Here is a 27,097-nt window from a genome sequence, read left to right on the forward strand (position 1 = left end):
GAATACTAGCGAGGACGAAGCCTACGATGGGTTAATACTATTGTTTTTTTTTTATCCACTTTTTCTCCCATTTTTCTATATTTTCTCCCATCCCAATTTCGTATCATCCAATTCAACCCTCCCCTGTCACGAACGCTGTTTCTTGCCTCCCACAAGCCGGCTGCAATGTGGACTAAGTCATACATAGCACAAGTCCCCTCCGGTACTTGAGGTAACAGCAGTCGCATCTTTTCACCTGCGCAGCTCGATCTCTGTGTCGAGGAGTAACGCGTGGGAGGCTCACGCTGCCCCCGACACTTCCTGATTCTACTGCGCAGGCGCACCAACCGACTTGTAGGAGTCGCTTGTTCACAACGCCCGATCCCCACCCTTCAGTTTCCCTCCCCGTAATACGGCCAATGTGTATTACTGCGGACGACCAGCTAAACTGAAAACAATGTGGAGAGCTGGATTCGAACACGCGAATCCTAGCGTCTCCACACTGGTGGCGAGTGCCTTGCCCACTACACCACCTAGCCGCCCCTGGGTTAATACTATTGTTAATACTGTTTAGAGTTAGTTTGTCCCTCGATTGTATATTTTCACCTTAGTACAGTAATGGAAACATCTAAAAAGCATATAGTATATGGGCCGGCAGGAGCTAACCACAGTAACGGCTGTCAAAATTGAGTTATGAGTGAAATTGGTAAAGATATAGCAGCTTTTATCCAAAGCGCTTTACAATTTTGTTCCTCACATTTTACCCATTCACTCACACATTCACACACCGACGGCGGAGGCGACCGTGCGAGGTGCCGACCTGCTCATCGGGAGCAGTTAGGGGGTTAAGTGTCTTTGCTCAAGGAATCGAACCCGGGAGCCGGTGTGCCTGGTGGCAGTGTATGGCAGCCATTGAGCCTGCGTAGCCCAAGGTTGGGTGCTACCAGTGGTGGTGAAGGAGGCAATTTCCACCCTACATTGTGGGGAGCGCTTTGAGTGTCTAGAAAAGCGCTATATAAATGTAAAGAATTATTATTATTAATTATTACAGTCTTTAAGTTGTTTCTCAGTTTCACCGTTTGCGTGGTTAGTGTGGTTTGCTTCTGCAGCGGGGCGGTAGACCCAAAACACAACTATGAAAATTCTGATTAAATTCATAAAAGAAAAGGCCAAGTCAGAGTTTTCAGAGCTCTACAAAAAGACTCCCGACTCTCCCACTTAAAGAGGTCCAAGCTCACAGACATCCGGTGACCATTCCCGAGAGGCAGTGTGCTCCGACTTGGGAGCCTGGAAACGGCCCAGTTCTGACTTCTCGTGATGCACCTTATTTTTTTGGGGGGGGGGGGGGGGGTCTGAAAGTCTGGAGGAGGCGAGAGGGTGGACACTGACTGAACATGGGAGGCACACAGGGGTCAGAGGGGTGGGAGGTCGGGACAGTCAAGGTGGCTCATCCTACCATGTGCGAGTCGTTCTTGGCGATAAAAGGTGGCAGCTCCACCTCCGAGGGGTCGGTAGGGGCAGGAGGCGGGACCTCGTCGGGAGGCAGGAAGCCCCGTCTGTCAATCAAACTGGGAGACAAAGCAGAGTGATGGGGTTCTGACTCGTCTGTCAATCAAACTAAGACAAAGCAGAGTGATGGGGTTCCTACTCTTCTGTCAATCAAACTAAGATCTCAAAATAGGGCTATACCAGGGGTGTCAAACTCAGATTACCAAGGGGGTGGATATTGAAAACACAGATGACTTTGTGGGGCAGACACATAATAACGCCTAAAAAGGTGCACTTTCTAGAGGTCATTAGGTTCAATCGCTAATTTTGTTTATCTATTAAATCTTTTTAAGAGGCCGTACATTCATACATTTTATTGACTCCGTTTTCCCGTGATAACGAGTTAATTTAATTCGTTTTCTCGTGATAATGGGATAATTTTCTCGAGATCTCGAGAAAACAAAACGATAGTCTAGTATATATTAAATCACTGCAGGAAACATCATTCAGTGTCGCAATGTCAGAGGAGCAGGTAGCCCCACTCTGTGCATCACAGTCACGAAAGGGGCTATGCAGGAGGATATTGATCACCGCGTCACATATCTCTTCAATCAAGGCCTGACACAGGCTGAAATAGCTTTATGCCTTGCTGTTACAGATAATATATATATATATTAACCTGTTCCACCCCAGGTGAAAATCTGCATAACATGTATACCTAGGTAAATGGAATATTGCTCCACTTCTACAAGGGCTATTTGCATATTCTTGGTATCTAGGAACATCTATGGACCTCAATGAATGTATTCTCAGTGTCAGAAATATTGTGTCTATTACTAGGCTTGCTTAAATTCTGATGAAACAAAGGAAAATATGAATTATGATTTTTCTTTTCATCTTTGACAGTGAATAAAACCATGATAATAATGACCAAACTTAAAAAACTGCCACTGGGCTAATTCAGTACCCTCTTGAGATCATGTGTACAAAAGATCTAAGGAAATTAATAAAGGGAAGATGATAAAATTGAAGGTTTTGTATATACAGTACTGAATTCTCCCATCCGGACCAATGCAATTTGAAATATTATTATAGAATATAGAATATATGCTTATACATTACCTTATTATAGCCAATTCGCACATTTATATATATATACATATAGTATCTTTCAAATGGCCGAGTTCAATTTGGATATAGTATCACCAGGCATGCGTAATAACATATACAGATATTTAATGTAATCGACTGTACTTTTTTATTTCTCCCACAGTGTAATCATTCTGTAACTAATTTCAGATCTAATTATTCCTACATGATTACAATAGTGTGGAGAAACTGACTGCGTTTCAATATTTGTCAAAAACGTTACCTTTTGTAGCTTATTATCGCGAATCATAACAATTATTGATATGATTGCTTCAGAACGCCGAACTTTGAACGTCCATAGCAGACCACAGGAAGTGTAGTTTTGAGAAATTCCGACACTGGCAGATAGCTGGCGAGGCGATCTTCAAAATGGCCGCAAAAAAACTACAATTCCCATGGTTCAACATTTCCATTTCCGCGTCAAAAACGCGACTGAACAATAAAAACTTAAAATGATAAAAACTCACTTTTAACCTATTGCTAAACTATTGCCAACCTAACGTTTTACATTCTACATGTATTTGTGACACAGTAGTGATAATAATACTTGAAAACGTTTGATTTTAAAAACGCAAATTTATTGCATCACTCATAAAAATATTAATATATGATAATAATGTCAAAAAGGGGTCGGTACCGACCCCGTGGGGGGGAACAGGTTTTAAGGCTGTCAAAGTTTACGCGGTATTAACGCGTTATCGCCCGATTCTATTAACGCCACTATTTTTTGTAACTCACAATAATTTTTTTAATTTCTTTTGAATTTTTTACTAGACATCACTCAGGTGTATTATTGATGCGCTTATTGATACTATGTTTGTTTCTGAAGTGTGTGTGTGTATGTGTATGTATGTATGTATGTATGTATGTATGTATGTATGTATGTATGTATGTATGTATGTATGTATGTATGTGTGTGTGTGTGTGTGTGTGTGTGTGTGTGTGTGTGTGTGTGTGTGTGTGTGTGTGTGTGTGTCTGTGTGTCTGTGTGTGTGTGTGTGAGATAAAGAGAGAGAGGGGGTGAGAGATGAGAAAGGGGCAAGAGAGAAAGAGAGCTAGAGAGTGTGTGTGTGTGTGAGAGAGAGAGGGGGGGGTGAGAGATGAGAAAGGGGCAAGAGAGAAAGAGAGCTGGGAGAGTGTGTGTGAGAGAGGGGGGGGTGTGTGATTAATCAGCCCTTGTGTGTGTGAATATAACAAGTTCCTAACGTTTTCTTTCCCCTATTATTTCATGCACACTTTATTCGTTGTTTTAAATTATTATTTTCTTTTAAGTTATTTTGTGCATCACTCTGTTTTGAATTTGATGCAAATTTGCAATGCATGAGGGTCATCCTTTTGTGTTAAATGGCTGCACAAAGCAAGCATTTGTTGACTCGCATGTTGATAAGAGTATTAAAACTTAGAACATAAAAAAAATCTGTTTAGGTAGAAAAAAAATGGGATTAATTTGCGATTAATCGCGAGTTAAAAGTACCGGATTCGGTCCCCATCCCTAGTGGTATAGTCTGTTGGCTCCTGTTAGGTCGTCTGGTAATCTGAAGGTTCCCGCTTGGATTCTGGCTCCTCTCAGGCAGCATGTCCAAGGGTCCTCGAGTGAGACACTTAACCCCCAACGGGATGCCAGGAAATGTATTTTGTGTTTACTGCAGAGTGGAGGGACTGGGAGACCCATGTTACTGACCAGACACTCTGTATCAGTGATGACTGTTTACTGCAGAGTGGAGGGACTGAGAGACCCATGTTACTGACCAGACACTCTATATCAGTGATGACTGTTTACTGCAGAGTGGAGGGACTGAGAGACCCATGTTACTGACCAAACACTCTGTATCAGTGATGGCTGTTTACTGCAGAGTGGAGGGACTGGGAGACCCATGTTACTGACCAAACACTCTGTATCAGTGATGGCTGTTTACTGCAGAGTGGAGGGACTGGGAGACCCATGTTACTGACCAGACACTCTGTATCAGTGATGGCTGTTTACTGCAGAGTGGAGGGACTGGGAGACCCATGTTACTGACCAGACACTCTATATCAGTGATGACTGTTTACTGCAGAGTGGAGGGACTGGGAGACCCATGTTACTGACCAAACACTCTGTATCAGTGATGGCTGTTTACTGCAGAGTGGAGGGACTGGGAGACCCATGTTACTGACCAGACACTCTACATCGGTGATGGCTGTCAGAATGTCAAGCTATTTAACACTTGTTTTAACAGAAGAATAACACTTAGAGCCCCTTTAACCCCTAATTGCTGAGCCGATGAGCAGGTCGGCACCTTGTATGGTCGCTAGGGATGGGTACCGAATTCGGAACTTTTGAGGTACCGAACCGAAACACGTCGGTACTACCGAGTATCGAATCAAGTGAGATACTTTTTTTTTTTTTTTTTTTTACTTTTTTCTTTCATGTCAACGTTCACACGCACAATATATGCTTACCTATGATTTGACTTGATTCAACAACAAAGCAGTCGGAGCAATGACAAGCCGAAAACTGTCGAAATTGTAGTTATTTGAAGTTTGGATTTTGAATTTACGACTGAGGTAGGTAAATTAAATTTCTTGAGACTAAAGTACCGAAAAAAGGTACCGTTGGGTACCGGTATCGATTCACAGGTACCGGTACCTGTATCGGTTCAAATGTGAAAGGTACCTATCCCTAAATTGGTCGCCTCTGCCATCGGTGTGTGGACGTTGGATAAAAGAGTTAAACAAATGCAGTCCATTTACCATTTGACGGGGATCAAACTCTACTGACCTGGGGGGCATGGGTCCACATAACGTCTCTACTGACCTGGGGGGCATGGGTCCACATAACAACTCTACTAACCTGGGGGGCATGGGTCCACATAACAACTCTACTGACCTGGGGGGCATGGGTCCACATAACGTCTCTACTGACCTGGGGGGCATGGGTCCACATAACAACTCTACTGACCTGGGGGGCATGGGTCCACATAACAACTCTACTGACCTGGGGGGCATGGGTCCACATAACAACTCTACTGACCTGGGGGGCATGGGTCCACATAACAACTCTACTGACCTGGGGGGCATGGGTCCACATAACGTCTCTACTGACCTGGGGGGCATGGGTCCACATAACAACTCTACTAACCTGGGGGGCATGGGTCCACATAACAACTCTACTGACCTGGGGGGCATGGGTCCACATAACGTCTCTACTGACCTGGGGGGCATGGGTCCACATAACAACTCTACTGACCTGGGGGGCATGGGTCCACATAACAACTCTACTGACCTGGGGGGCATGGGTCCACATAACAACTCTACTGACCTGGGGGGCATGGGTCCACATAACAACTCTACTGACCTGGGGGGCATGGGTCCACATAACGTCTCTACTGACCTGGGGGGCATGGGTCCACATAACAACTCTACTGACCTGGGGGGCATGGGTCCACATAACAACTCTACTGACCTGGGGGGCATGGGTCCACATAACAACTCTACTGACCTGGGGGGCATGGGTCCACATAACAACTCTACTGACCTGGGGGGCATGGGTCCACATAACAACTCTACTGACCTGGGGGGCATGGGTCCACATAACAACTCTACTGACCTGGGGGGCATGGGTCCACATAACAACTCTACTGACCTGGGGGGCATGGGTCCACATAACGTCTCTACTGACCTGGGGGGCATGGGTCCACATAACGTCTCTACTGACCTGGGGGGCATGGGTCCACATAACGTCTCTACTGACCTGGGGGGCATGGGTCCACATAACAACTCTACTGACCTGGGGGGCATGGGTCCACATAACAACTCTACTGACCTGGGGGGCATGGGTCCACATAACAACTCTACTGACCTGGGGGGCATGGGTCCACATAACAACTCTACTGACCTGGGGGGCATGGGTCCACATAACAACTCTACTGACCTGGGGGGCATGGGTCCACATAACGTCGCACAGCAGTTGGTGGCGATGCTGTTGTAAGTGTACGGATTCCCAGAATCCTCTGCCCCTCGTTTACTTGACCACGAACCCTTAATCTGCACAGAAACACACAACACACCCAAGTAGGCAGGCGGGCCAAGGAGAGACGAGAGAAATGTATTGCAGCCAACAGACACCGACTAATGGTTAGAAGACATTGTAGCGGCGTGTTTCGAGTGGGTGTACAGGTACTCACGTCTTCGTTTGTCGTGAGGTTTGAGGCTATCAAGTAGGTATGGAAGCCCGAAAGGCCCAAGATAGACCAGATGGAGAAGAAACAAATGACCAATTCCACCACGGTACACGAGAGACGGTCAAGGAATCACCAAGATACAACGGCTAGATTAAAAGGAACATGCCAACATTTTGAGAAATTTGCTTACCGTCTTTCTCCAGAGAGAGACAAGAAGATATACCAGTTTCCTCTCTAAAGCTATCTGGCTGCACGTTAGCCTAGCGTAGCACAATGAAGACGATAAGCTAATTTCCCAAAATGTTAGCGTGTTCCTTTAAGTGATTAGATTCTGTATGGTAGCATATATGACAGTGCTGTATATACCGCATATTTATATTCTTATATTTACCGCATATATATATATATATATATATCCATATTTGTCTGAATATACCTGCATATAACCCTTAGCTCTGTATGATAGCATGTACAGTACAAATGCTATATACATATATATATATATATATATATATATATATATATATATATATATATATATATATTATTCTCACCACATATATACATTTATCCTCTTACTAGTTACGCTGCTGGACAGTATGACTACAACCATACGATCTTTATACCTGTATCACTGTACATATTATACTACAACTCTGTACAAACATCTGATTAGCACTACACTCAGTAATACTAATTTGTATATCTCATACCCAGTTAAATCACTTGTACATTGTATATTACTATTGCACTTTACTGCTACATTTGCACTCTGGTTGGATGCCAGACGTTGTACTGTACTTGTGCTGTATGACAATAGATTTGAATCTAATCTAAAAACCTACATCATTAAAAGCTGATCACAAGACTATGTGTGTCAGTGTGCATGTTAGGCAGGGACTACAGATGAAAACGAGCTCATTAGCTAATTCTGGCCCGTTTACATTAATGTGGAAACTGAAGATGTTGATTAATGTGCACTGTCCCTGGGTAAAACATTTTAATAAATAAACTTAAAACTTTCCGCCGATACACAATCACTGCAAATAAATAAATAAATTCAGCGTGTACCCATGTTCCTAAACATCTCATCTACCGAGCTGCCCTTTTTACCATCGGCCCCGCAGCACAGGATGGCGAGAGCGGCAGCAGTTACCCTCCGCCGTGCCGGTAAACAACACCTAGTGGCATCATCCCACGAGAGCCATGAGGCAGCAAACCTGGCTCCACTAAAATGCCATCTGCCTTACAGCGCGTACCTAAACCACGGCTAGGTGCTAGCAGCACACATGTAAGCCCCATACTCGCAGCTGATCCTATTAAGAGTGTTGTGGCTTAGGATGAGAGCCAGCAGGAAATACCTTGTCAACAGTCTGGCTGGCGTTTGTTTGTTTTTATTATTTCATTTTCAGTTGCAGGGCAACAACAGAACTGTTAAAGTGATCTATATGTCATGAATAGGGTGGATTATGCGTAATGATGCGGGGAATAGAAGGATATCTGGCGGGGCTCTCCTGGATGGCTTGGACCATGCCTCTCCCTCCCTGACATCCTGGGAAGAGGAGGAAACGGATCAGACATCTGTTTTATGGTCGTTTGATCAAAACATGATAGTTAGAAGATATCAGCCGCATGTCATTACTGTCGTGCGAAAACATTGCGTATAAAAGGAAGGGTCACCACGTCAGAACACCAGCGTCCCTAATGCTCTGCTCGGTGCCAGACTTTGGCGTCAGTTCTATTGAAGCCTGTATTCAAATTTTAAATACACCAGCTGTCTGAGGAAATATACATCAACCAATATATCAAACGTTAGCTAGTTAACAAAGCAACAAATTGCAGATGATTCTGACATCCAAGGTAATAACCTGTTTAAATGACAGGTCCCAAACAAAGAGACTGCTGATCCCATTCAACTCAATGTCGGCCGAACTGAACGTTTCCACCAATGTGCGTTCACAGCAACGTGATGATGACCCTTCCTTCTTTTATAGTTTCCTTGTGTCTCGCCAAAAAAGTAACAACCATGTTTTTCCACAAATGGGTTTAATGTATCCTAGAGCCCCTTGAAAACACACTAAACACTAGGAATACACCACTGCACTTCCGCGTTACATTGAGCTCATGGAGGAGAGAGCAGGGGGAGAAAATGAATGAATGTGGACGAGAGCCTTGACATTAAGTGGTTGTAGCTACGGCTGTGGGGGCGCTGGAGACACGATCCAATAGACTTTTATACGCCTGAGTCTCCTGAACACGGAGCGACCAATCCCAAGTCGATCGGCACTTTCTCGACCCAAACTATGCATGCGCAGATTGCCCACGGAGTCTCTGGATTGTCCAGAGATCTAGGTTTATCAATCTGCGTGTGTGTAGTTCGGAAGTAGGTGCAGGAAAGTGACTATTAGGGATGCACCGAAAATTCGGCCACCAAAGATTATCGGACGAAAATGGTTAAAAAGGTTCCTTCGGCCGAAAGGGTTTTAGCACCGAAAATATATCACAGAATGTCAAATAACGTGTTGTTGTGATGACGTAATCAAAACGCGACTACAGACATAGCATGCGCAACGTGTAGCGTGAGCAGCTTGGCAGCTCTTCCTGCATTCTACAGCCTGTGATAACGAACTCCTCTTGGGAGTAGGGATGCCTCCCGAAACCCGGTTCTAAACTAAATTAGAAAAAAAACGGAGTATTGATAAACTCCGACGTTAACAGTACTGCTATCGATAGTCTCTAGGAGCGGATTAGCTACGGAGCTAACAGTGTACCATCCATCTGCGACGGTGGCAGCAACACTTGAAACGGAGTAACGTTAACGGTATGTCGAGTTCATACTACACTACACGTATGAACTCGACATAACGTTAGCGTTACTCCGTTTCCATGAAGTGTTTAATTAGCAGCAATCTGTTGTTGAAAATGTAACGTTAAACCGGAAATGGAAACGCGAGGACAGGAAGCCGTCATCAAATCGTTGTAGTCATATTGTAGTCTTTTAGTCTTATTAACTAAAAGATTTTAACAAAATAAAAAGCAGCAGCACTATATATTGCATAACTGAGTCATGTTTGCTATGTATTTCTTTCTTTAGGGGAGTAGGACATTTGTTTCACAGTTTTAGCATGATGTTTTATAGATGGCTAGGTTAAACACAGGTTTTTGTTTTTAAGAGGGGGGATTTGATTTGATTGAAGTTTATTTCAAATATGCAACACAACAAACAAACATCAAGTACATCAACACCTCTTGTGTGTGTCTTTATGCAGATCTTTATGCAGTTTTAAAGCACCTTGGCTTTGTTCTGAATGCACTTTGTTGTAGTTATCCTACAGAGAAAAGAAAATGCACTTGACTTTAATGCACATTTTGTTGTATGCAAAGAGAAAATGTTTAAATTGTACAATCTTTCAGCAGTCAGTCTGGAATTAATGTATGCATTCAAAAGTGCTGAATAAATGTTTTATGGGCCCATAATAGTGATTATTAATATTATTTAAGTTAAGTTTTGCCATAATCATGTATTTTGACAATCAGGTAGAAAAAAAAATTATATATATTCATATTAATCATTTTTGGCCTTTCGGCATTCGGTTTTTCGGCCAACTGTTTCCTATTTTCGGTATCGGTTTCGGCCAAGAATTTCCCATTCGGTGCATCCCTAGTGACTATAGCTCGGTCGAGAAAGTGCCGATCGACTTGGGATTGGTCGCTCCGTATCCAGGAGACTCAGGCATATAAAAGTCTATTGGATCATGTCTCCAGCCCCCACACAGCCGTAGCTACAACCACTTAATGTTAAGGCTCTCATCCACATTCATTCAATTTCTCCCCCCCCCCCCCCCCCCCCACTCTCTCCTCCATGATTTCAGAATACCGGAAATGTTGCGGTGGGCATCCATTTCAGAATATTTGAATAGTCGTTAAATTACAAGAAAATCAAATAAGTTTATGTGAATATTGTTTTGTTAATATAAAATATATTTCCCCCCCCCACGTTTTAATCAGCACCTACACTGTGTAGTGTATCGAGAGGGATTCTATTAACTGTTACACCGCTGAACGGTGTAACATTCCAGGTAGCATAACAGTCTGTTAACACTTTGGATGCCAGCCACGCGTTTTGTCGTTAGTTCATGCCGACCGCTGAGTGCCCGCCAACGCTATATAGCGTTTGTTTGTCGTATTTTTTTTTATTGGCGATTTTAATTCATATTTCATCAATCGAGCCTCAGGTTAGTGTTGCAGACTCTCTCTGAGCTCAATTGGGAAGATACCGCCCCCTATCGTCTCTCCCTGTGTAACTGCACCCCATTACTTTAGACTGCTGAAGGGGGGGGGGGGGGGGGGGGCAGTTTCCTCATTTTACTTTTCCGTCGAGCCAACTGAAGAATCCATTGTGATCGCCGGCGCGGAAAACGCGTGGATTATGTATTTACGTACCCAATGCTGAATCAATAAACGCGATCGATATTTGGAATGGCGATCAGGAATTGGAATAATTTTACCAGTCTTGGGATAATCAGAGCTATTTTCACCTATATATCAGCGTTTGCCCTATGAGTGTGTGTGTGTGTGTGTGGCTGTGCAAGCGATCAGGAAATGAGATAATCGATATTTCAGCCCGCTTCTATAGCGTGCATAAGTACACATACTATCGATAATCTAGCGTTTATTTGAAAACTATTCATAAATAGGCCGAAAAATTACAACGTTTGTGTATTCCAGAATATTCCAGTAAATGCCTTTTATCACCGAATCTTTATATTTTCCTTGAAAACGAGGGCTTTTCAAAATGCTATAAAACGGAAATGAAGCGATTAAAAAACAATCCGTTTCGACAATGTTGACTGCAAACAAGTCATTGATAAACGACGGGCAGATTAGACACATAGCCATAATTTAAAACAGAGATTATGCGTTCACAACGCTATCATTGAAGTGGGTGCTGGCATTTAACCACGATTTTACCATGTTGACCAGTGGCACTGGAAGTGTTAACACATTGTGCACCAAAAACTGCGTAAGTCGTTATTGCCCGCCATGCGTTGAACGCCAACAACGTCGTAAATAGTTATTGGGATCAATATTTAATTTTTTCGCCATGGCATTCATAATTAATCCAGCCTCCCTCCGGACTGCAGCGGCACCCTGTCTGAGATTGCAACGCCTCAATACCGCCGCCTGGTGGATGGTCGGGCGAGTTACACTCACGCCAAACCGGAAGTGGCGATCGGTGCATCGAGGAAATTCCTCCGCCAGAGATATATTGTGGCGTGGATCAATATACACACTCGAGTGCATTTTGATCGCTTTCGAAACGCAATAATCTATATGATTTCGGCGTTTATTGCGCCATACAAACCGGAAACGTTATTTTCAGCCCGATTGTCCATTTCTTTGTTTGCAATCAGTCTGATCAATATATCAACCCCTACTAAATAAAGCCGTTACTGACGATCAAGGAATTATAAACAACCCCCCCCCCCCCTTTCCTTCACGCATGATGAAGCATAATGTATACCGATCATATACATTTGAATTTTTTAATATAGCGTGTATAGGAAAGAAACGCCAATCGATAATCTATCATATGCGTCAGGGCCTATAACTAGCGTTTTTGGAATTACAGCAGAAAAGCTTAAAACATACTTATATTCGACGGTATTAACTAGGGGTGGGATGATACATCGATCCAGATCGATATATCGATCTATTATCAATAATCAAATAGGATCGATGCAACGTAAAAAGATCGATTCATATTGCGATACTCTTATTTTGAAAATCCGGCGACGCTGACGTCATATCCGCCCGCGTCGATGTTGTGAAACTCCGTTTAGCTCTGTACAGCAGGGAGCGTCTATTTTGAGACCCGATATAAGTCTGTGCAGTTTTTTCCCCGCAACGGGTCAAATGCATCTAACATGCTTTGCATCGTCGCCATTATTTTATGCCCACGTCGCGTGGGCAGACCTAAATTAACGTTACATTAGCTGCTTAAGCTAACTAAGCTAAGAGAAACGGAGAGAGGAGAGAAGGGGCATTCTGTCTCTGTGTGTGTGTGTGTGTGTGTGTGTGTGTGTGTGTGTGTGTGTGTGTGTGTGTGTGTGTGTGTGTGTGTGTGTGTGTGTGTGTGTGTGTGAAAATACCAGATGAAGTCAGGAGTATTATTATATTGATATTATTTACTGAGGATGGACAGATAATGTTGATATTTAAACATGATCATCATGCAACATAAAACAATTGTAGGAACGGTTTGGAAGAGGAAGGGGTTTTAACTTGCGTGTTGTGAGTTCCAAAACATTTTACTTAAAGTTTAAAGATCAATATATAAAAACGTGGCACTTTACAGTGAACAGGAGGTCTATTTGTATTAAAAACAATAGATTGTTTTTTATTTAAATGTCTGGAAGAGCTCAAAAATAAAAACGTCAATTGATATTTCCGTAGCCTTTTTTTTGTTGATCTAAATGTGACTGATTGTGTTAAATGGGCAGTTGGGCACATAATATCGTCTCATATCGATCGCAGGCACCTGAATCGAATCGAAATCGTATCGTATCGTGGCAGACTTTGTGATATCGGCAAATATCGTATCATTGTCCAAAGAATCGATATCGTATCGTATCGTGATGAAACTGGTGATTCCCACCCCTAGTATTAACACAATGTATGAATGAAAAAATATAACGTTCCCACATCCGGAACGATAGATAATCGATGTTGAATGGGCCATAGTAATGCAGATATAGCTATAATATTTAAAAAGTTATAGCCCTGCAAAGAAGGTAAACATCTCCATAGGCTTACAGCGGTGGCAGACTGGGTATAATGATGGGCATACTGTAGGCCTGCCGCGATAAGCAATAAATCGATTAATTGCTGCGATAATTAAAATGAATGCAATGATTTTGACGGGCGCGATTAATTGCTATTTGCGCGTTTGTTTTAATGAGGCGGAACCAGTGCCCCTTGTCAGTCACTGTCCGTGTTGGGAGGCGGGCCGCTGACGTTACTAGAGTACAGCACGGGAGCTCCGTGGGGCAACGCCTCATAGCTTAACTACATTTCTCAATAGTGTTGCTCCTTTTAACCAAGTAGCATTATTTGTAGTGTTACGTTAGCTATTTTTAGACCCAAGTAGTTACTCGCTACTGCCCGGAGAAACTGGACTGCTAAATAAAGATGAAAGATAGATCTTTGATTCTCATTCCATGCTAACAACATTAGCTAAATAGCTAACAAACGAAATACAACGTATAGCATAGCTACAAGTACAACACAGAATAACGTTAATACAATTACATGCATCATTGTTTACAATGAACGGGTGGGGCTAGTCAAAGGACTGGACACGGGGACAAGTTAAACATGAATTAATTTATTATAACACTCCGGTAGTTTCTAGTCGTGCTGCAGTGCTTACGCACCACAGCTATTCTATTATATACTGCTTTGACGCTTCCTCCTCATCGTTGATTGCCTGTAGTAGCTGCATCTAACGTTAGTAGCTAACGTTAAAACTAACCTAAAGTTAGTTGTTCACCAACAATTTGTTTTATCATTAGCTCAAAAACAGAACCGGACGAGACAAGTTGTCTGCTCATAGGTTCTGCTTAGGATAATCACAACAATACTTCCGGTCCGGTCGGTGGGCTTCAAAATAAAAGTCTAAAACACCGGAAAAGACGGAGCGGTGGGCTTCAAAATAAAAGTTTTGGGAAATACATTTCTCAAAAAAAATTCTCTAACCGGTCGCAATAATATCGCTTATCGCGATATTTTTGGGGGCAATTAATCGCCCAGCAAAATGTGTTATCGTGGCAGGCCTAGCATACTGCGTGGCAATCAATGTGTTAACAGCTGGGAGAACTTTTGTTCTTGGAAATAACATTAGCCTGCTTCCTGCGACTCACAAATATCTAGCTGCTAGCAGCAGCCAGCTAGCTTGCTTGATTATCTCACATTCGCTATCAAGTAAAAACATATAAAAAAAAACATAGTTTCATGCATTGATTAGTATTAGGGCTGTCAAATTTAATGCTTTAACTTTAAAGATTAATTTAAATGATTTAAAGCATTAAAAATAAATTAATCTAGATTAATCTATGGAGTGAAAAATCTTCAATTTTAGCGCCGCGGATATAAGAAAGAGGGCTAGCTGAGTCAATGTTGATGGTTTTGTTGAACATTTGTATTTCACAGGAGAGAAACTGTATTCAAAGAAAGCTATTAAAATAGTCTTTGAATCAAAATATACTTTCTTTGTGTTGATTTTACATTAATTCCATGATTTTACTCAAGTAAATATCCGTTACAAGCTTCGTCTTAAGTAGAAAAATGCTATTTTTAATCTAGATTAATTACAGAAAATTGTGAGATTAATTAGTAAAAACATTTTAATCTATTGACAGCACTAATTAGTATATATTAGAATAGTTCCCAGTGACTATCGAATAGCAATATTGTGAGTTTTCCCCGTCCCTACTGAACACATAAAACACCACATCGACGTTCAGTTCAAGAAGGAACATGGTTTGCTCAAAACGGGAGCTGCACGGCTCACACAGCAGCGGTGCACAGTAAGAGGGTCGTGGAGCGAGAGCGTACGTACGTAGGATGAGGTGGGTGACGACACACCCAAAGATGAAGGAGGTGAGGAAAGACAAGGAGATGACGAAGCTGTAGAAGAAGCGGTAGTTGCGTTTGCCCACACAGTTCCCCACCCAGGGGCAGTGGTGGTCGAAGCGCTCTGAGGACCGGAGAACAGAGCAGAGAGCCGTCAGGTGGATGTTTGTTTATACCCGTGTATACGTTTGTGTAGTTCTCCATCTTCCAACATGGCTGCCTGTAACGTTCGTCAACTCTTGTCTGTCCAACAAATGGATACTAATCATTGAAATTAAAAACAGATGTAGACGGACAGACGCAGTGGATCAATGTAGCCGTATAACGTTAAAGATCCAAGTAAGCACTCTACAGATATTGAGCGTCATTTCTCTCTCATTCTCAGCTCATTTTCAATTATAACTCCAGCCCGATTTACACCCCTCTATGAATGCATTACACCCAATAACATTCCGACAGGGTTCTCTCTCGTCCTCTCTCCCTCCCTCCCTCCCTCCCTCTCTCTCCCTCTTGAAAGTCTGAAAAAGTCAAAAGGAACTTGCGTCGTCTGTCTCTTGACACACATGGCTCCCATTCATCATCAAAGTGATGAAGAACAGCATGTTTCATACATTTCATACGTCGTGTCTTCCACGTGTGAGAGAGGCCAGTGTGTAAAGACGTCCTCACCCACACAGTTGTCACAGAGGCTGCAGTGGGAGGTCCGCGGAGGCCGGAACATCTTGCAGGTGAAGCAGTACTTGAGCTTCACCACCTGCTCGTTGATGAGGATCTCTTTGGTCCGTGGAGGCGGGCGGTACGTGGAGGACCCCGAGGTGTCTGGAGGCAGAGCAGAGGGGCCCAGAGTCACACAGACAGACACGAGACTGGAAGCACCGCGACCACTTCATTTAAAAAGGCTCTACGTGTAGGATTGTATGTCGTTGTCAGATGGGTTGCGATACTGGAAAAACAAACGCAGAGACTATTGGCGGAATAATTCTCACTCTAGAACCACATTTCCCATAAAACCTTGGAAAAGCCTTGTTTGCACCGTAATGCAGTTCAGCAAAGCTACTGTGGAACTGGCCCTGTGGCAACAGTATAAGTACAATATAGAGGCTACCAACCTTATAAGTACAATATAGAGGCTACCAACAGTATAAGTACAATATAGAAGAGGCTACCTACCAACCTTATAAGTACAATATAGAGGCTACCAGCAGTATAAAAAAAATTCTGCCATCACTTGGCACTATTTCTTCCTTGAAAAAGCCTGGTGCCCGCTGGAGCCTTTTCACGGGTGATGCGGCCCGTCTGCCTACCTGGCTGCTTCAAAAATCTGTTTTGTTTTGCAGGTGGGTTAACCCTTTGCCTGAACGTTGTGGTGTGGTTTTGTTCTGGAGGTGGTTAACCCTTTGCTTGCATGTTGTGGTGTGGATTAGGAAATGTTTTGGTTCCGTGACCCTATTTCTACCGTTCGTTGCCGGTCTAAAGCTTCCTGGTTTGCTCAGGACGCGGCCAGAACTCAGACCACAGGACTCGGGAAGTAAGCTTTGCCTCGACTAAGTATTTCCTACAAGTAAAAAAATCCAAGAACCCAAACTATCCCTTTAACACTTTCAGTGCCCACCACGTGATAAGACGTTTTATCAGCCCAATGCCTGAATGCCCACCACGACAATTAGCATTTTATTTTTTTATTAGCGATCTGAATTCGTATTTCATCAACCGAGTCTCCCGTTGGTATACAGCCCCTATCGTCTCCCAGATGGTAATGCACCCTTTTGGAATGGACTCAATGAAAATGGATGAGAAAAGAAAAATCCGGAATCCACATTTTACTTCTCAGGCATGTAACCCGAGCTGATCGGATTCATTGTGGAGCCTCAGAACTAGGGATGCACTGAATGGGAAATTCTTGGCCGAAACCGATACCGAAAATAGTTGGCCGAAAACCGAATGCCGAAAGGCCGAAAATGATTAATAGACATATATATATATATATATATATATATAATGTGTTTTTTTTTGTTCAGCTACCTGATTATGACAAAAGGCATGATTATGGCAAAACTTTACTTAAATAATATTAATAAAAGTCAAGTGCATTTTCTTTTCTCTGTAGGTTAACTACAACCAAGTGCATTCAGACCAAAGCCAAGGTGCTTTAAAACTGCATAAAGATCTGCATAAAGACACACACACGAGAGGGAGAATAGCTTATAGCAAACTTAATGATGTTACTGTAGTGGCTACAGTAAGCATTTTATATAAAAGTACTATTTTTGTATGACAACTAATAAAGAAACTTGAACTACTGTCATTCACTGCGTTCTAGCCTACATGGAAGGACTTGTATTTACTACATCTCCCGTGACTCTTAGCGGGGGATGACGTAGCTTTAAGAGAGACGAGTGAAAGAGGAACTGAAGCGTTGTTAGCTAGCTTAACGCTAACGTTAGTTAAGGTTTTTAACCGCGACGGGCATATAGTAATGGCGAGGATATAAAGCATGTTAACACTTTGGGTGCCATGGGTTAAATTCATTATCAACCGTAGGTTGCCGGCTCTATTTGTCTATAGAGAAAGTCCCCTTCTTTGCAGGGCTATAACTTTTTAAATTCTATTGCTACATTGCCATTATTAGGGCCCATTCAAAGTCCTATATGTATTGTTCATTGTGTAGCAACGTTAAACTTTTTCATTCACATATTCATAGTAAAGTATGGTCTAATGTATAAGTATGTTTTCATCTCTTTCTGCAGCTTTCTCCAGAACGTGATCTATAGCCCCAAATACATTATATTGATGATGCAATACAGTTTTATGGCAATCAGCGCGATATAAAAAATTCCAACTAGACGTACTTCTAGAAGTTACTACACGTCATCTGATGTTGACCGGATGGGCTAGGGGGCGTTTATAATTCCGTGGGCAGCGTTATACCAATCATCTAATGTGGGTCAAATGTTGATAATAGCAGTTAGTAGGGATGCCCCGATCACGTTTTTTGCCACCGATACCGATCGTCGTGAGCCATATCGGCCGATACCGATCCGATACCGATCGTTTTTGATTAAAAAGAAATTAAAACTTATTTTATATATAAAAAAAAAAAAAATTTAATAAAATATATATATTATATAATTAGACTTGTACTTGTATTATCTGCGAGACATCGCCACCACGCAACAAGTCAAAATGCTCGCTATCTGCAAACAGCTCCACTGTCTGTGTGTACTCTAGTAGTAGCCTCCAGCTCCAAAAAGGATTATCCGGCGCTGCAGCGGGACCCTATTGGTAACGTTATGCTTTGGTCATTTCACATTCAGCAAGCCCTCAGCTCGAATACGCATTCAATCAATGTTATAAGACATTGATATCAGGAGCTATCTGTAGCTACTGCTAGCCGGCTAGATGACGTTAAGACAACTATTTAGTTCAATCGGACATTTCGTTTTGAACGGTGAAGTAACGTCAGCTAACGCAAGCTAACGCAAGCTAACGGAGATATCAACATGGACCACTAGACTTCTGGGGCATTTGTTGATATCCGGAGCTATCAGTAGCTAGCCGGCTAAATACCGTTAGACAATGCCTACTAAAAGTGAATAGTTGACTGGGTAATTTTGTTTAAACAGTAACGATAGCTAGGTAGCTAACGTTAGCTCAGGTCGAATGCACTATCTAGACTCAGCAGAGGAGGTCCGCCTCCTCTGTGTTTACAAACTCTACACGGGTACGGGCGGGGCTAGGGAGGAGCAGTTTGCAGGTCCTGTGCGTCTGAGACAAGCGAGTGAGATATCCACTTGATCAGTTTCCGCGATCGGCGAATATGACTAATTATCGGAATTCCCCGATCGCATATTTATACTGATTATCGGCCGATAACGATCGGTGGCATCCCTAGCAGTTAGTATCGAAGACGGTAATTTTACACGCTAAAACTCACCCCAGTCTCCGCGCGCCGTTGGGCGATCGTCGTAGAGTAGAAATTTTACCATTATGGGATGTCGATTTACCCGGTCCATCTCCAGCTTGTATAATGGTATAGGATCGAGTCCCGGGACCTATAGCGAGTGCCCGGAAGTAATATGGCAGACCAGCACAACCTCTACGGCACTTCCTGTTAAGCGATTGCGCCGATCGGCCACCAGATGGTGCTCCTGAACCGCCAGAGAGCTCAGTGGGTCCTCCTGGTGGATCTCAGGCCAGCGGAGGGGAAATATGAATCCGATCCCAGATTTTTGAAATATTGATATTATTTTCCTTGAAAACAAGGGCTTTTCAAAATGATATAAAACGGAAATGAACCGATAAAAAAACAATCCGCTTCGACAATGTTGACTGGAAAACGAGTCATTGATAAGCGACGGGCAGATTAGACACATAATTTAAAACATAGATTAGGCGTTATTAACGCTAACATTGAAGTGGATGGTGGGCATTCAAGCGGTAAATCAAGATTAAGCTTGGGCTCTGAAAGTGTTAAGGGGATCCCTTTTAGGTGCTTTAGGTGTAAGTGGTATTTTCTTGTTAAAATATGTGTTAAATAGCTCTACATTCCGACAGTCATCGCTGATACATGTTTTGTCAGTAACATCACATGTGTCTCCCAGCCCCTCCTGCTCTGCAGTAAACAGAAAATACATTTACTGATATCCTGTTCCCACTTTATCCAATCAGGAGAGAAAACCCTAGATATTTGTACTTATTCCAAGAAATTTTGCCAAGCCAAATTTGCTTACTGCACTGGCAGATTATTTGACTTATTTCAAGGACACATTTGCTGAAAAACTAGTTCTCATTTCTTATTTTTGTCAGACCATGTTTGCTGTGTGGAGTTCTCTATCCCGATTGGATAACGTGGGAGTGGGATATAGAATATAATTTCTGTTTACAGAGCGAAGGGACTGGGAGACCCACGTTACTGACTAAACCACTCTATATCAGTGATGGCTGTCAGAATGTAGAGCCATTATTTTAACAAAAGCCCACTTACAGCACCTTTGAGGAGGAATAATACACAGGGGGGGGGGGCTGATTGCTATAGGGTCTTATTGCTTCTTGAAAAACGTAATAGTAATCTGCTTATGCCAGTCTGTAGCTCCACTGACTTCATCCTCCATATGGCAAAGCTCCGCGCCGGACAGCGATCCCCTCTTAAGTGTTCCCTACCGATTTGTTTTTCTATGTCTGCCGCCTCATCTGGAGTGGCCCTAGGTAGGATGCCCGGGTCGGTCAGGCTGGTCTGCAGGAGGGAGACGACGGCGAACACAAACAGCACCCCTCCGATCACAGGTATGAAGACGGTCAAGTGCGCCACCAGGAAGGGGCAGCTACAGGGAAACAACACAAGACAACACCACCGTCGGTCTGTGCTCAGCGAGCCCATTCACACATCCATATCCGTCTGAATATACCTACATTATAATCCTTCTTATACCTACTTATACACCTGCATATAACCCATATAACTATGATAGCATGTACAATAATGCTGTATATGTTTATTTATTCCTAATTTCCTGTACAAAACTACATGCATAACACAGATGTGGACATACGCATCATGGCTGAGAAATATTTTGAAAACCTCCATTTTTAGATTAGATTAAAATGTATTGACATTATGCAGCACAATGTACAGTACAACGACAATAAGTTTGGCTTCCAACCTGAGTGCAAATGTAACAGTGATGTGCAATAGTAATATACATTGTACAGGTGATTAAACTGGGTATAAATTATATAGATTAGTACTACCAAGTATAGTGCTACTAGATGCATGTACAGAGTTGTAGTATTAATATGTACAGTGATACAGCCAGGTATAAAGACACTATGGTAGTAAGTCATACTGGCCAGCAGCATAACTAGTAAGAGTAAGTAAGGGATATGTACACAGATATAGATATACAGATATGTCAAAAGGATTATTATGCAGGTATGTACAGACAGATGTGGATATTTATATGATAATAAATATATATACCAGGGCTATTCAACTAAATTGTTCAGGGGGCCACATTGTCAGAAACCCAAGGGGCCAGGGGCCGGACCGCCACGGCGCCTCCCCGTGCTATGAATATATGTACACTTGACACAACACGCAACCACATTTTCACAACTTTTATTTAACTACATTGCAAAAGTAGTATACTTTTCAAAAAAAGTGCTTCATTTATGTGCCACATCTGCAACATCTCCTGCAGAAAGTGCTTCATTTATGACTGTGCAACAACTGCAACATCTCCTCTTCAACATTTCAATATAAAAATAAAATAAAAAACAAACAAGTGCATGATGTGCATCTGAACATTCTAACATCAACACATTTATAGTGCAGCTGAGCTTATGAAAAAGTGCTTCATGTCTGTGCAACAACAGCAAATCACAGCATCTTATTAGCACTTATTGTCCACTCTTAACTCTCAAACATCAGGGGGGTGGGGGGCAGACAGGCCTAGCCTACATACACACATCTAATGAGAGCGATTGCACTTCTTTGACTGGGCAATGGCAGAGAAAGAGGGTTCATAGGAAGTGAGGGCTACCCGCAAACAGTGATGCAAATGCTCATTTGTCAAGGAGGCACGTTGCTTGTTTTAATGGCATTCATGTGAGAGAAACTGGATTCACAGGTGTATGTTGAGCCAAACATTGTTAGCACAGATATTGCCAGCGTTTTTATTTTGGGGAATGTCTTGACATGAATACACTTTATCCAAAATGTTGTGGTGGATTCATTCTCAAGTGCCTGCTTCAGAGCAGATGATGCTTGCATGTAGAGCTGCCGCGGTATTGATTATTTCCTTACCGCACAAATTTGCAAAATATTTCCTACCGCCGCGGTTTTTACCGCACACAAAAAATTAAAAAAAAAGTTTGAATGCATTTTTTTTTTTTAGTAGTAGTAGTCTACTCTTTATAGCATATAGCCTGCCTCTAGTCTAAATGTCTATCTTTAGAGGATGACTTTGCAGCATGAATATTGTTTGGGATTCGGCAAGCACGCATTAGTTATTGAAAGTGAAACACGGATGCGCAGTTCACTCGGTGTCGCGGGCACCCCCCCGACCCTTTCTTATTATTATTACTATAAAGTTACTACTTTATAATAAAGGCATTCGTTTTGTGGCATTGACATTATATAGTTATACGTTCAATAACATCCGCGTATTTACCGGACCATAGCAAGCAATACTCTATTCATATCTCAGTTCCTTTCTTTGCTCAGAGCGTGCTGAGTTGTCCCATTCTGCGGTCTGTTAATAAAGTTTTCAATCAGACAAGTGTATAGAACGAAGGGCTTTTATTATAACATTCGTTGCAGACAGTAAAATCATTATGTCTCGTTTAGTACTCCTGAAGAGCGATGATAGTCCACTCCGGCGGAGAGTTAAAGCTAACGTTATTAGCTGTTGTGATGAACTGACATTCAGGACGTAAAAACGTGTGACGCGTCTCTCTTCTGACCAATCAGTGGTCTGCAATGTTTCACGTGACTTTTCTGGTACCCAATAGGGTCGCTTGGAACCTCGATAGACGAGTAGGGTATATCTGCAGAGCCGCAAGCCCAACGAGAGGAGGGTAATTTATTATTATTATTATAAAAAACAGCGGTGACGCGGTATTCAGCCTACTCTGCGGTGGCCGTGATGTAACAGCGATACCGCGGTAATGCGGTAATCGCGGCAGCTCTACTTGCATGTCAATTATTTCAAGTTGCAGGAGACCTTCATCAATGTGAAGTGATGCAAGGAACTCTTGTCCTTTTGTGGAAATAGCAGCTACATTGGCAAATGGGTTGCTCACAAAATGCATCAATTCTCTGGACATGTCAAATTCATCAAATCGACTTGCAAAGTTTTCCCTCAATTTATCAATGAAATCTGTCATTAATTGAGTGACTTTTGGCTCAATTGTGCGTGTTAACGTTGACATGAAAAGAAAAAATTAAAAAAAAAAATTAAAAAAAAGATATTAAAAAAAAAAAAAAAAAAAAAAATTTATTATCATGTAATCTTTGGCGGGCCGGTCAGAATCATCCCGCGGGCCGGATCTGGCCCGCGGGCCGCCAGTTGAATAGCCCTGATATATACGGTATATACAGAATTATTGTACATGCTGTCATACAGTTATATGCAGGTGTATATAAGTAGGTATATAGAAGGATTACCTGGTATATTCAGACTGATATGGATACATTGATTGATTGATTGATTGAAAAGTTTATTAACAGATTGCAGAATGGGTACAGTACAGTACAGCTCGATACATACAATTGTTAAGAGGATGCAGACCTGAGAAAGACTTTCGTCTTGTTTCCATCAGGGTCCCCCATTTTCAATTCATCATGACACACATGACATACAGATAGACAGTACTGCTACATCTATACATTTATGACATACCAGATTTTCAAATACAGTACTGTTTGTGATACTAAAAAAATCCAGAAGAAGAGTATATACATTTGACATAGAAACTGTGCATTGGGGGAGGTTGGGTACGGGGCTGTACATTGGAGGTGGGGGGGGGGGGGGGGTTGGGTAGGGGGGGGGGACACTGTACATTGGAATACTGACATACATTTGACATGGAAACTGTACATTGGAGGAGGTTGGGTAGGTGGGGTGGGGTTGGGTGGGACTGTACATTGGAATACTGACAAAGCCATGCTTGGTCTTTATTGTACAACTGGGTTAGGACATTTGTAGGGGCCAGTTTTGAATTGCAGTCTCCCGTAGGTGTTCTTTGAGAGTGTTTTTGAAGGTGGGTAGTGATTTACATTCCTTTACAGCTTTGGGTAGGGCGTTCCACATTGTTGTGGCATAATTGTGAAACGTGTTTAGTCCCTTGTTTGAGCCGAATCTGGGTTTTACATGATTTGTGGAGCTCCCTCTGGTGTTGTGATCGTGGTATTCACTGACCTTTGGGAAGTATTTTGACATGTACATGGGTACCTTGGTCGTGTAGTGTATCTTGTAGACCAGGCCCATTGCAAGTTGCTGTACTCTGTTGTCTACTCTAAGCCATCCTAGGTTGGCAAAGTGTGCAGGGGTGAGGTGGGTTCTAGGAGTCAGGTCAAGCAGTAGTCTGACTAGTTTGTTTTGAGATGTTTGTCATTTGGTTTTTAGTGCCTTTGAGGTGCTTTGGTACCATGAGGTGCAAGCATAGTCGTAGTACCCTTGAATGAGTGCTCCTGCCAGAGTCTTCAGGGTATTCTTGTTTACCAGGGAGGAGATCCGGTACAAGAATCGAGTTCGTTGATTGACTTTTTTTATTACATTGGAATTTGGATGCCATTTTGTCACAGGAAAGATTAGCCTCTAGGATGGAACCCAGGTAGGTAATTTCATCTTTCCTTGTGACAATATTGTCACCCACTGTAACTGAGAAGCCGTCTGTTTTGCTGAGTTTGTTATTTGAACCGAAGAGAATGGACTCGGTTTTGCCCATGTGTAATGATAGTTTGTTGTCGGCGAGCCATATGCAGATTTTGCCTAGTTCCGAGCTGAGGGTTTTTTCAACCTGTAACTTGTTCTTGTCAGAGACCAGCAGGGCTGAGTCATCCGCAAACAGGAACAAGTTGCAGTCACAAGCTGACGACATGTCATTTGCATAAATTAGGAACAGTAGTGGTCCTAGTATGCTTCCTTGTGGAACACCACAGTTCACTGTGAGGGGGGGGGATAGGGTACCGTTTACCTCCACCATCTGTTCTCTCCCCTCCAGGTAGGATTGTATCCAGCTCACTGATAAACTATCAAAACCAATTGCTTTTAGCTTGTCAATCAGAATGGTGTGATTGACAGTGTCGAAGGCCTTTTGTAGGTCTAGCATGACCATGCCGCAGTATTTGCCCGCGTCCACCTCTTGCTTGATGTGGTCGTTCAAATAGAGAAGGCATGTGTCAGTGGAGTGGGATGTTCTGAAGCCAGATTGGAATTCGTAGATTAGACATATATGCGATAAATATGCGATAAATATATAAATACAGCATATTGTACATGCTATCATATGGGTAGACTATAGTATGAGGTAGGTAGTTATGATGATTATTATGATTACAGTGTATTGAAGTTGTAGACTAGACAGTGAAACCAGTACTAGTAGGTAGGTATACATGATCGAGTACAGCCTACAGGTAACAACAGAGTTCAAAGTTCGTACAGTAAACAGAGCCTAGGGTACAACAACAAGCAAAGGAGTTCATCATAGTTCAGAATGACAATACTTACTCGAATGCGAAGAAAAGGCCACACGTGACGACAATAAGGCCAAGTGTCATGGGAAGGACACCACTTTGTCTGGCGATGATGATCCGTCCGTCGCAATAGAACCTGTTCTTCCCTGGAAACACTTCCCATTTCCTCCGGAGAGGCTGCACGTTGTTCACATGTGTCGCCGCGGTGGACAGTGTCAGCGCCCGCGGGTCGATCTGCTGGTACTCACAGCTCTTCATCACGTAAACACCGTCCATAGATACTGTCACACAGGGTTCAGAGGTCACCGTTTAATAAACAGTTAACAGCTAAAGGCACGCCGAACCCGATGGTACTTCCGGGTGGTACTACTATCCAAGTTAATTATTATTATTATATTCGATTGTGCTTCTATTAATTTAGTATATATATATATTATATGCATTATATTTCATTCCACCTTTTTCGTTTAGCTGCCCTGCCCTCTTTTTCTTTTATAATTATATTGTGCTTCTATTTTAATTTCGTTTATATTTTATTTTATTCCACCTTTTTCTTTTATTATCTGTCCGTTATAGTTTAGTTATAGCACCGAAAACTACCAAATCGAATTCCTTGTATGTAGTAGTAGTTTTATTCAGTCATCATCTCACACAATACAATATACACCATCATTTAACAATATTTGATTTTACAGTGACTGAAAAGGTACAGACTGAAGCATAATGCTTATATATGCCCGTCCTATATCCTTAACAAAAATTAAGACTCAAAAACAGTATTCTAAAAAAAAAAAAAAAAAAACTATTATTATTTTTAAAGTATTATTCACCCTTAGTTGTAGTTTTCAAAAAATAGCTTTACAAACCATTTTCTTAAAAACCCAAAGCGAATTACTCATTCTTAACTGTATATCAGCATTGTTCCACAACCTCCTTTTAATCCCTTTCTTCGCTTTTTAAAAACAGTACATTTACAAATATCTCTCAAAGTATGTGAAAACTACTTTGTTGGCAATAATAAAGAAGACCTTTGTGATTCTGAAGACACCCTCTTCTCGATCACTGTTTGTCTGGCGGCTAGTCAGCCATAGCAACGGGTCACTTCCGCTTCCGCATCCTGCTGCTAACTAAGCGAGCTAGCGTCAGCTAACGTATTAGATTTTCGCGTAGATTTCGCCGTCCGACTTCGCGAGACAAATCAGTTCCCGACAACACAGATTGGAGTCCCCGTCTTTGGTGGTGGTAGTGTTGAATCCACTCATAACCACTGAGCTCCGGGCAATTGGTTTAGCTCTTTGACTGGGAAGAAGCAAGCGCAGACGAACAACGGGCAGCTGTCGGACAAGTCACTCTGACATGATGTGTCCTCTTCTCTCCCCGTCACACAGCTGAACGAGCTGCGTTATTTTTTTTCCTAGCCGTATTTCTCGGAGACGCTCTCTGATTGGCCACTGACTGACGCTCTCTGATTGGCCACTGACATGTTTGC

The 27,097-nt window shown here is 42.4% G+C and overlaps 1 protein-coding gene across 1 annotated transcript in view; it reads right to left on the reverse strand.

Annotated features, from left to right (window-relative positions):
* Positions 1 to 26,785, reverse strand: part of zdhhc18a (zDHHC palmitoyltransferase 18a) — a 32,427-nt gene extending 5,642 nt beyond the window's left edge. The window contains exons 1-8 of the mRNA XM_084308768.1: positions 25,643 to 26,785; positions 20,574 to 20,734; positions 16,083 to 16,232; positions 15,400 to 15,537; positions 8,280 to 8,331; positions 6,783 to 6,885; positions 6,530 to 6,642; positions 1,436 to 1,547 (exon numbers count right to left, since the gene is read on the reverse strand). Coding sequence (XP_084164894.1) covers positions 1,436 to 1,547; positions 6,530 to 6,642; positions 6,783 to 6,885; positions 8,280 to 8,331; positions 15,400 to 15,537; positions 16,083 to 16,232; positions 20,574 to 20,734; positions 25,643 to 25,884 — 1,071 coding nt within the window. The 5' untranslated portion in view covers positions 25,885 to 26,785. The remainder of the gene's footprint in view (positions 1 to 1,435; positions 1,548 to 6,529; positions 6,643 to 6,782; positions 6,886 to 8,279; positions 8,332 to 15,399; positions 15,538 to 16,082; positions 16,233 to 20,573; positions 20,735 to 25,642) is intronic.
* Positions 26,786 to 27,097: the final 312 nt, after the last annotated feature.

The sequence above is a fragment of the Notolepis coatsorum genome (assembly GCF_963971535.1).
Source record: "Notolepis coatsorum genome assembly, chromosome: 2".
NCBI classification, from domain to species: Eukaryota; Metazoa; Chordata; class Actinopteri; order Aulopiformes; family Paralepididae; genus Notolepis; species Notolepis coatsorum.